Genomic DNA, 12,159 nt, shown 5'->3' on the forward strand with positions numbered 1-12,159 from the left:
AGCAGGTCCAGGATCCAATTGCAGAGGGAAGTGTTTAGTCCCAGAGTCCTTAGCTTAGTGATGAGCTTTGTGGGCACTATGGTGTTGAACGCTGAGCTGTAGCTGATGAACAGCATTCTCACATAGGTGTTCCAATTGTCCAGGTGAGAAAGGGCGGTGTGGAGTGCGATTGAGATTGCATCATCTGTGGATCTGTTGGGGCGGAATGCGAATTGCAGTGGGTCTAGGGTGTCCAGAAGGATGCTGTTGATGTGAGCCATGACCAGCCTTTCAAAGCACTTCATGGCGACCGACGTGAGTGCCACGAGGCAGTAATCATTTAAGCAGGTTACCTTCGCTTCCTTGGGCACAGGGACTATGGTGGTCTGCTTGAAACATGTAGGTATTACAGACTCGGTCAGGGAGAGGTGAAAATGTCAGTGAAGACACTTGACAGTTGGTCCACGCGTGCTTTGAGTACATGTCCTTATAATCCGTCTGGCCCAGCGGCTTTGTGAATGTTGACCTGTTTAAAGGAGCGTTATCACACAGTCGTCCAGAACAGCTGGTGCTCTCATGTATGCTTCAGTGTTGCTTGCCTCGAAGTGAACATAAAAGGCATTTAGCTCGTCTGGTAGGCTCGCGTCACTGGACAGCTCCCGTCTGGGTTTCCCTTTGTAGTCCGTCATAGTTTTCAAGCCCTGCCACATCCGACGAGCGTCCGAGCCGGTGAATCTTAATTCTGTATTAACGCTTTGCTTGTTTGATGGTTCGTCTGAGGGAATTGTGGGATTTCTTATAAGTGTCAGGATTCGTCTCCCGCTCCTTGAAAGCGGCAGCTATAGCTTTTAGCTCGATGCGGATGTTACCTGTAATCCATGGCTTCTGGTTGGGATATGTACTTGTTATCACCGCATATTTCTGCCAATGCATTGTTGTTCGGCCATTTTTTTAAATTATATTTCAACATTTGAGGTAAACAATATGATCACACTGGTAATAGATCCATTGTTGTATTACTTGTGAGGCACAGCTGAGTGAGCGTTTAAATATTTTTATTTTAATTACATTTTACAGGGCTGATGGTGCCTTCATCTGATGGTCAGTTTCAGTGGAGGGAGAGAGCAGCAGACTGAGGGAGCACCTCTCAACATTCCTCCACTCTCTCTTTCCTCCACTGACACTGACCAAAAAGGGACATCGTCTTTCAGCTAATGGTGAAACTCCAGGCGCACCCCATTATTTCTGCCTCATGCACAAATTCATGTTGTTACTCCTATGAACAGAGAAAGAGAAATATTCCTCGATATTAAAAAAGCGCAATCCTATAGATACACTTTCCTACTCATTCATTACCGCTGCAGTGCTTGTTGTAGCGCTGAGTGGAAATAGGAAGAACGCTCAGATTTGTGGTTTATAAAAGTGTTGAATCGAGAGTATTGACGGTGCTGAGTGAGAACTTAAGCATGAACTCACTCATAAAAACAACAGCCCTTTGCTGTATTCGTTGACAGTCTCTCTCTAGTCGTAGTTTTAAAACTCAGTGTGAACTTTGCTGTAGCTTTCTTTAATGCCTGCTACGTTACTGCAGACACGGTAATCTGAGACATCCGATTGTCCAGCAGTAAGCCTATAGTGCACTTAATTTGCTCTCCGGGCACACCGGGAAGGCAGAGTTTGTACCTTCAGACACATGAAATTGTTAAAAATGGCAAAAGCTGCCTACCTGGTGCGCAGGGCAGCTGAATCGGGCGCACCTACCGCCAACAACCCAATAGAATATAACTTTTGTTGTAGACTTTCTGTCACTGACAACCAACATAGGTGTTTTAAGATTGGTGAAATCGGTGTGAAAGTTGCATAAACACACATGAAAAAAGGAAAACCAGTGACTTTTTGATTTGGAAGCATTGTGAAGACCCAACTTGGGAATTACAATATAACTGTACAAAGCCGAATCTGATCATCATTGCAAAGCATTATGACATCAGTGTGTTCTGTCCATCCAAAAGTAGTGGTCGAAAATGTACTCAATGCTGCTTTGGTGCTGAAGGAAATACTCTCAGAGAGAGGCTGATGAAAAGGGTGATACGGGTGGTAGAATAAACCCTGAAGACGTGCAACTGTGGGAGTTAGAACTAAAGGCAAAATTAGAGCAACAGAAATTTAAGTTTGAGTTACAAGAAAAAGGAACTTGAGTTAGAATACAGAAAAGAACAAGATGAGCGTGCAGCCAGACTTTTTTATCAGTTGTGTATGAACCTTTTGTTTCTGATGGGTTTGTGTCTTTTCAGAGTGGTGATGATGTTAAGCAGCCGGTTAAAATACTGCGAGACACTGTGGCAGCCCAATCCTTCAGTTTGGAGGGTGTTCTGCCTTTATCTGATACGTCAGCAACTCGTGACAGTGTGTTAGTTCAAGGCGTGGAGCTGGGCTGCATCAAAGTTTCTTTCTTTATTGTGGAACTCAAGTCTGACCTTGTTTCTAATCCTGTGGTCATTGGAGTGAGGCCTAACCTACCTGTGAAAGGGGTCTCATTCATTTTGGGCAGCAATCTGACTTGAGGGAAGGTTGTGCCAAATCCTGTTTTTTTGTGGGCAGAGTAGAGGAACGTGATGGGTTTATCAGACAAATACCCTAGATTGTTCCCAGTTTTTGCTGTTACACGTGCTATGTTTAAGACTGATTGCATAGAGCAAGTCTAGTGAGGAGAATGTCAGCGATCCCACCATGTTTAATCTGTCTGAGACCTTTGTGTGTTCCTGATTTCAGGAAACCTGAGTTGACCTCTCCTTTGAAAACCCCAAAGGTGAGCGAGTTGGTAGGACCGCTGAAAGAAGAGGTTCCCTACAGTTGAATTAGGAAGCAGCTAATTGCTGAACAGAGAAAATATGCTTCCCTCTCCCCTCTTTTTGTTGAGATGCGTCCAGAGGAGGAGTTTGATGAAGTTCTCATGGGTCACTTTGACAGAGATGGTGTTGTGATGAGGAAATGGCTTTCTCAAGCCACTTCTGGTCCAAACGATAGGCCCAGTGTATCTCAAATTGGCATTCCAGTTACACTCTGACAAGAGATACAGAGGTTGGCTCACGATGGAAGTATGGTAGACCATCTTGGGGTGAACACGATGTGTGATTGTATCCTGCGTAACTTCTTCTGGCCTGGTCTGAAACATGAGGTTGTGGTTTACTGTAAATCCTGTCGCATTTGCCAGCTGACTGGTAAACCGAACAAAACTGTGCCGGTGGCACCTTTGTAGCCTATACCTGCTTTTGACAAACCTTTTAGCAGGGTTCTGGTGGACTGTGTTGGTCCTTTGCCCAAAGCAAAGAGTAGTAACCATTTTCTCTTAACCATCATGTGTGCTGCCCCTCGTTTCCCCAAGGCCATTCCACTGAGAAACACCATGGCTCCCAGTATTGTTAAGGCCCTTGTGAAATCCTTTTCAACGTTTATATCCACAGATAGTGTAGTCTGACTAAGGTTAAAATGAAATGTCAAAGATCTTCCAGCAAGTGCTACAGAAGTTGGGTGTTACCCATTGCCCCTCTAGTGCATATCACCCAGAGTCACAAGGCGCTGTTGAGAGATTTCATCAGACTTTGCAGTCTATGTTGAGAGCTTACTACTTTGAGTTCGAGAAAGACTGGGATGAAGGGATGCCTCTAGTGCTATTTGTAGCACAGGAGGTTGTTCAGGAGTCTCTCGGTTTTAGTCCGAACAAGCTAGTGTTTGGACATTATGTGAGAGGCAGTGAGGCTCCTCAGAGTGGGAAGGGTAGGACCATCCTCCTCACTAAATTTCATAAAAATGCAAACATTTAAAAAGTTATCATTTAGATAAAACTATACTTAATATAAATAAAATAATTGATGAAAACACAGTATTTTGCAATGGTCTACAGTAGCCTCAACAGTACTTTGTAGGTAGTACCATGGTGTAGCCGGAGGACAGCTAGCTTCCTTCCTCCTCCGTGTACATCGACTTCAATACAAAACTTAGGATGCTCATGCTTCTCACCCCCTTCCATAGACTTACACAGTAATTATGACAACTTCCGGAGGACGTCCTCCAACCTATCAGAGCTGTTTCAGCATGAACTGGCATGTTGTCCACCCAATCAAAGGATCAGATAATGAATCTAGGACTGAAAGCATAAGCTACAGCTAGTTAGCACTGCGGTGCATAAAATATAGTGAGTAGTTGAGATTTTGTTGTTGTTTTATTAAAGGTTATTTCCTGCAATTCTATGCATTCTTCTCATGTGTGTTTATATGATTCCAGGGGTTGAAGCCCGAACTAGTCTGCGGTCCACCAGATGAGTATGGGGGGCTAGGTTGTAGCAACCACATGATGGGTATAGGGAAAATTTGAGTATCATTTAGTAGCCTTAACCTATCGCTGTTACATTTAACTGGGTGAATGGAATATGAATGACAGTGATCCAATATGTTGTAGTAGAAATAAGGCCAAGCTCATGAAAAAATAAATAATAATCGTTCTCCCTCATCTTAAACGGCACTGACCGCCACTGGTCCATTGAGCTTGCTGAGAGAGAGGTTGTTGGAGGACAACACCTCAAACATGAAAACAAATCTGTTGGGGCACGTAAGCGCTTTTCAATACAGATTGCAGCTACACTGCACCTGTGAGTTTGCCAGTGAGAATATGGAGAATATGGGTCACTGTTGCAAGCTCACTTTTCAGGCCCTTACACCATGGAGAAAAACATTTGTAAAATGGATGACCTCATCACCACACCGGAGCACAGATAGAAAAACCCACACCAACTTAGGATAGGGAGTAAAGAAAATATAGAGCAAAACAAACAAGGGAAACATCAAAACTCAGGTTAACTAAAGTGGTTGAGCTGGAAATCTTACCTCAGCTGCCGTGAGGTTTAGCTCTCCCAACATCTCCTTTCCCCCGACGCACTGGGCCAGCAGCTCTTAAAAACCAGCTGGTCCAGCACAGGTGGCTAACGAGGTGACTCCTATCAGTGCGCACCTCAGCTATAGCGCTAACATGCTAACCAACATCGAAGTGGAGAGAAAAAGTAACCCGTAACGAGTGTGAACACAGTGTGTGCAAGTAGGATATAAAAGATTAAAGTGAAGGAAACTGAAACAGACCAATGTAATTACACTTCAAAAAGATTTCAAAGGGATCCATCTGAATAGAAGACTAAAGGGTATTTAATGTGTAATGTTGCAGGTGACTACATGGGACTGGACGAGGGCAGAGAAAAGCTACACTGTGTACGAGATCATGTGTAAAGTTTTAAAGGTATGTCAACAACTTTTACACCTGAGGTAGTGTATTTAGAAAGTGCTGAGTAGCAAATCTCAGGGTCTGTGTTTGAAAGATGACATGAAAAAGAGAAGAGATCTGTGCTATGTGTCCTTTGTCATTTTAATGGGAAGAGTTGTGACATAGAATGTGTGGATATTGCACAATTTCTACACACATTGCGTCTTTGCAAGGCTAGAGTTTAGCAATTTCTTGACCACTGGTTTCGCTTTCATATGACAGTGCAAAACAGTAAAACTCAAAATGCTGCTATTGGAAGCAGTTATACTTTCTGAAACTCTGGCTGGTATTATTGAATTTTTCTGCAATGCTCTTTCACGAGTGCATTTGGTATGCACAGCAGCATGTCTCTGCTGGGACGAGGGAGATGACACTTGATTTTGAAATCCTCACAGCAGCAACAGCAGCTCCGCTTATTTATTTCTCATTCAGCCAGGTTCGTTGTCACATACTGAGTGAGCTGGTCATTCGCGCCGTGCACATAACTGGTTATTTCTATATGTATTGTCAACTATGTCCCTCCACCCATAACACATTGAATTACACATGTGAAACAACATTTCTCAACATGTGAAACAGATTTTATGAAATACTAAAATGCATGTTGATTGAATTCCAGCCATTGTGTCACATCCCCTTAGTGTATCACTGAATTTCTTATCTGCATACGGTACAGTATACAGTGCCTTTCAAAAGTATTCATCCCCCTTGGCGTTTTTCCTATTTTGTTGCAAATGTATTTTTTATTTGGATTGCATGTAATGGACATACACAAAATAGTCCAAATTGGTGAAGTGAAATTAAAAAAATAACTTGTTTAAAATATTATAAAAAATTACAAATGGAAAAGTGGTGCGTATGTATTCACCCCCTTTGCTATGAAGCCCCTAAATAAGATCTGGTGCAACCAATTACCTTCAGAAGTCACATAATTAGTTAAATAAAATCCACCTGTGTGCAATCTAAGTGTCACATGATCTGTCACATGATCTCAGTATATATACACCTGTTCTGAAAGGCCCCAGGGTCTGCAACACCACTAAGCAAGGGAGAAAGTTGTGGAGAAGTACAGATCATGGTTGGTTTATAAAAGAATATCAAACTTTGAACATCCCACCGAGCACCATTAAATCCATTATTAAAAAATGGAAAGAATATGGCACCACAACAAACCCGCCAAGAGAGGGCCGCCCACCAAAACTCACAGACCAGGCAAGGAGGGCATTAATCAGAGAGGCAACAAAGAGACCAAAGATAACTCTGAAGGAGCTGCAAAGCTCCACAGCAGAGATTGGAGTATCTGTCCATAGGACCCCTTTAAGCCGTACACTCCACAGAGCTGGGTTTTACGGAAGAGTGGCCAGAAAGAAGCCATTGCTTAAAGAAATAAATAAGCAAACACATTTGGTGTTCGCCAAAGGGCATGTGGGAGACTCCCCAAACATATGGAAAAAGGTACTCTGGTCAGATGAGCTTTTTGGCCATCAAGGAAAATGTCTGGCGCAAACTCTACACCTCTCATCACCCCGAGAACATCATCCCCCCCAGTGAAGCATTGTGGTGGCAGCATCATGCTGTGGGGATGTTTTACATCGGCAGGGACTGGGAAACTGGTCAGAATTGAAGGAATGATGGATGGTGCTAAATACACGGAAATTCTTGAGGGAAACCTGTTTCAGTCTTCCAGAGATTTGAGACTGGGACGGAAGTTCACCTTCCTACAGGACAATGACCCTAAGCATACTGCTAAAGCAACACTTGAGTGGTTTAAGGAGAAACATTGAAATGTCTTGGAATGGCCTAGTCAAAGCCCAGACCTCAATCCAATTGAGAATCTGTGGTATCACTTAAAGATTGGTTATGCACGCTCAAGTTTTCTTTCAAAAATAATTATTTTGGATCTTCAAAGTGGTAGGCATGTTGTGTAAATCAAATGATACAACCCCCCCCACACACAAAAAAATATATTTTAATTCCAGGTTGTAAGGCAACAAAATAGGAAAAATGCCAAGGGGGGTGAATACTTTCGCAAGCCACTGTATGAGTCACTCACTGTCCCTTGTGCACATTATCAGCATGATAGCAAGACATGGGTTCAAATAATATTTGAAACATTTAAAATACTGTACTTGATTATGATTGAGCTTGTCAGGGGCAATGGAACCAATAGAATTGTCCCAAATGTACAAACCCCGCCCATCTGGCATTCCAGGCAGGCTCAATGAAACCACTCAAAGCATTTAAAAGAAAACAAATACCAATTGAACCCAGGTGTGATGGCAGGCATGACTAACGTGGTTCTCTCAGGACAGTGACCTCTTGGACAAGCGGAAGCACTGCTTCAGTGTCCAAACGGAGTGTGGGGAGGACATGTTCTACAGCGTAGAGCTGGAGTGTGAGCTGCTCATCTGGGAGAAGGCCTTTCAGATGGCTACCTTCCTGGAGGTGGAGAGAATACAGGTACACAATAGATGAGAGGCAGAACTTTTTCATAAATCAATTTCCAGGCAGGTTACAACGCCCCCCAAAGCAACATCCAAGCTCTCTGTCATCAAAATTGTCACTTGAAACCAATCAAAACCAAACTCTTTTAGGTAGGGGTGGGGAGTGAGGCAGAGCTATGTGGGAGGGCTCATCCTGCTTAAACAATGGTAGGAGATAAACTTATAAGTGATAAAGAGAAGCAGTGGCATACTCTACTATACAGGCCAAGCTTGCTCATCCTCTCACAACAACTGATTTATGTGCGTTTAGCTGTGGAAGATTATGCTGTCTATTATATTGTCACGTCCTGACCATAGAAAGCTTTTATTTTCTATGGTAGAGTAGGTCAGGGCGTGACTGGGGGGTTAGTCTAGTTTATTATTTCTATGTGGGGTTCCAGGTTTGTTTTTCTATGTTGGTGATTGTGTATGATTCCCAATTAGAGGCAGCTGGTAATTGTTGTCTCTAATTGGGGATCATACTTAAGTAGCATTTTTTCCACCTGTGGGTTATGGGATATTGTTTATGTGTAGTTGCATTGTCGTCACGGTTCGTTTATTCTTTATTGTTTTGTATATATATATATATATATATATATATATATACCTCTAGTGACTAGCGTCATGCACTGTTTCCCCTCCACAGTGTAAAACATACGCTTGCATCATGGAGAGCCACCTGATGGGACTGACCGTAGACTTCAGTATGGGCTTTGTTTGTTTCGATGCTGCTTCAAAGGTAAGTTACATTACTGGTACATCAACTTTGGACATTTACCAAGTCTGAGAGCCACCAGAACTACTCCGCTAGAATACATAATGTGGACAAACAGGACACATCGACAGCTATATTGTTCTCTGTGTTTCTTGGCCTAATTCCTACACAGCGAGGCATATTATTTTTCTCTCCCCAGAGAGTCTTGCAGTAGCCAAGCCTACTGCTGATAGGCAGGGTATTGTTTATCAAAACAAGCATGAAATTACAATTCATATTTAAACGGCAATTGTAAAACTATACACATGGTGGGGAATGTTTAAGAATTTAATCAGATAGGAGACCGGCCTTGTGCTGCACTCACAGGATTCAGATCTGTGTGGAGCCCCTAGGGGGAAAAGTGTTGTTTCCTATTGTGTTTTGTACATGTATATCTTGTTTTGTATGGAATGTGAATAAATTAATTAGCATATTCTACTTGGGAAAATAAATGTACATTCTATTCAAAAGACAGACAGTGATACAGAGGGAGCGCTCAATCTCTATTGACACAAATTAAAACCGACCTACCCAATGTTGAAAACTCAGGCTACTGGTTTAGAACAAGGTGACGTGGATGCTTTCACATTCTCTAGACAGGCCAAACAAAATGATTGACTATTAGGAGGAAGTTTATCATCACTCTGTAGTAGATTCCAATCGTCATTCACAACAGGATGTCATCTTCCAGGTGACTCTACAGTCCACACTGGGTTTCCTGCTGAGGTTATGACTTATTATAAGTGCACTGTCTGGTACATCTTCAAATATTAGGTGGAAAAACAGGATGGGAATCATTTAGCTCTGCAATTCAGTTATATGGGAATTATAGGTATATAATTTAAGAGGAATAATCAGGATCAAATAGATAGATAACAGCTAGTTTACCGTAACACTTGACTCCATCTTAGAGAAGATAAGCTTCTTTATAAACCATCTCCAACCACATTTACTTCCTTCCCCTATATAGGCAGTGCTATGGAGATACAAGTTTTCCCAACTGAAAGGATCCTCTGATGATGGGAAGAGCAAGATCAAATTTCTGTTCCAAAACCAGGACAATAAAGCTATTGAAGCCAAGGTAACAAACCTCTCTGACTCAAGTGAAATCAGCCAATACAGATACCATATTTGTATCATGTTTTCTTAGCCACTATCATCTGATACCAATGTGAACAACGATATACTGTATTGTGCATTCATACATTTATTATTATACCAAAACATTTGACATTTTTACATTTTAGTAATTTAGCAGACACTCTTATCCAGAGCGACTTACAGTAGTGAATACAGTTCATACATTTCATTTCATGCATTTTTTTTTTTTTTTGTACTGGCCCCCCGTGGGAATCGAACCCACAACCCTGGCGTTGCACACACCATGCTGGCGTTGCAAACACCATGCTCTACCAACAAAACATGAAATACTTACTGTCTATCTTTTGTTTCCCAGGAGCTGGAATTTTCAAACCTCTTTGCCGTGCTTCACTGTATCCATGCGTTCTTCGCTGCCAAAGTTGCTTGTCTGGATCCAGTGTTTCTGGAGAGCCAAGGTGCTGCGACTACCACGGGGGGCTCCCACTCGCACCAGTGTCTCCTGTAATACACAGACATCCAAAATCAAATACTCTACCTGACAGAGCCTGTTCACCCCCTCTCCTTCCCCTGAGTACTCCCTCTCGACACTGCACTTTCACTACATCATGGACCAGAGAGAAGGAGACAAAACAAATGAGTATGACATGTGAATCCAACATGTAACTGGTACTATTATTGACACCTCTTTTTTTTTCTTCCAGAAAGACACATTTTTATATTTTATCAGAGAAAGGGATGATAACTGAGTGAACTTTTGGACCTGTACGTTGCACTGTACTTCAAACAACTTTCTAATATGGAGGAGTGAACGCAGAACCAATGAATGGATGACAAAACAATTCTGAATTGTTGTTTTTTTCTTTGGGTAGGTCCTCAGACATAATTCACAATGATTCACGTGTTGTTCACACTGCTGATAAACATAACACAATCGTATATCCATGGTTAAAATTGAGACAAACTGTTTTCTACAATATAATTTTCTTGAAGGTTCAAGTGGAACAGGTACATACACTGAGGACTATGAACAAATTGCTATCTTCTTCCTGACAAAAGATTTCAAGACAATTTGAATTCTGATGATTATAGCAATTTTAAGGATGGTCACTAAGTTAATATTGCCAACATTTATCACTGGAAGTGTTAATTAGCCATACAGAAATGTTAGTCATTTTTTTCATCAAATAAACTGATTGATTTCCTAATAATCATGAATAATTATTAGATTCATGAATATTGAATAGATGGGAATGTGAACTGCAGTGTTACATAGCTTAGTATTTTTTTTCTTGTGCAGTCGTATAATGAAGTTGAAAGCACTTAGTTTTCTCCAATCTATATTATTTGATTTATCTGAAAACATCCTTTAATTCAACAAATAAACGGTGAAATGTGTGTGCATTATGGAGTATACACTAATCAACCCTATGGCACCTTTTAATTCTGTGTTCTTGTCATATAGATTATTTTTGTTGCCCCTGAGGTAGTTCCGATATGGTATAAATATAAATCACATCATGTCAAATTATATACAATTTCCTTTCAACAGAACAAATGAATGGATAGTTGCAGAGAAGAAATGGCTCAGGTTTTGGATGTAAGCACAGCTTTTTTTATTGATGTGGAGGAGAGGACAGGGATGAGTGCTGGTATGATGAATCTGTCAGGAAGAGGGGCAGTCGAGAGGTGTTTTTTTAATCAAGACATTCAGCGAAGGGTAATCTCTCACACACCCAACCTGGTCAGGACTCGTTTTAAGGGCGGATTCACAATCATTAAGTCAATTGAATCATTGAGAAGGATTCAGACTAAGTGCTAGCTACAGCCAACCCAGTCAGCCAGATTCAGAACATGTGGTTGTGTGAAAATGTCTTTACCTCTACTCACTGGAAGATATCGCTCTAAATACAACCTGCAAAAACTGAATAAACCCTTTCTGTAATGTTAATTTTCTTTATCTTTAAGATGTAAATAAAGGTTGACATCCAAATGAATAAAAGGAAAATAAGGAATATGTATAATATTACTTGAGGATTACTTGAAAGGATTAAGACATTTATTAATTTGATGTCTTCAACAGAGACTAAATAGTTGATACCCTTATGTTCTCTTTACCAAGTTCAATGATGACCCATGGTGAATTTTGAATATATATTTTCTATAATATACTGAACATGTTGTGTTGGTAACATGTTTCATGAGCTAAAATAAAAGATCCCAGACATGTTCCATATGCGCAAAAAGCGTATTTCTTTCAATTTTTTTGCACACATTTGTTTACATCCCTGTTAGTGAATATTTCTCCTTTGACAAGATAATCCATCCACCTGACAGGTGTGGCATATCAAGAAGCTTATTAAACAGCATGATCATTACACACTTTCACCTTGTGCTGGGGACAATAAAAGGCCACTCTAAAATGTGCTGTTTTGTCACACAACACAATGCCACAGATGTCTCAAGTTTTGAGGGAGCATGCAATTGGCATGCTGACTGCAGGAATGTCCACCAGAGCTGTTGCAAGAAAATCTA

At 41.2% G+C, this 12,159-nt stretch overlaps 1 protein-coding gene across 4 annotated transcripts in view; it reads left to right on the forward strand.

Annotated features, from left to right (window-relative positions):
• LOC106599809 (gamma-1-syntrophin) overlaps positions 1 to 11,870 on the forward strand; it is a 71,124-nt gene extending 59,254 nt beyond the window's left edge. For all 4 annotated transcript variants that reach the window (XM_014191139.2, XM_045714730.1, XM_014191137.2 and 1 more), the window contains 5 exons: positions 5,194 to 5,265; positions 7,597 to 7,749; positions 8,419 to 8,511; positions 9,497 to 9,607; positions 9,983 to 11,870. In XM_014191139.2, the coding sequence (XP_014046614.1) occupies positions 5,194 to 5,265; positions 7,597 to 7,749; positions 8,419 to 8,511; positions 9,497 to 9,607; positions 9,983 to 10,132 (579 nt within the window). In that variant the 3' untranslated portion in view covers positions 10,133 to 11,870. The remainder of the gene's footprint in view (positions 1 to 5,193; positions 5,266 to 7,596; positions 7,750 to 8,418; positions 8,512 to 9,496; positions 9,608 to 9,982) is intronic.
• Positions 11,871 to 12,159: the final 289 nt, after the last annotated feature.

Source organism: Salmo salar, chromosome ssa03 (genome assembly GCF_905237065.1).
Source record: "Salmo salar chromosome ssa03, Ssal_v3.1, whole genome shotgun sequence".
NCBI lineage: Eukaryota > Metazoa > Chordata > Actinopteri > Salmoniformes > Salmonidae > Salmo > Salmo salar.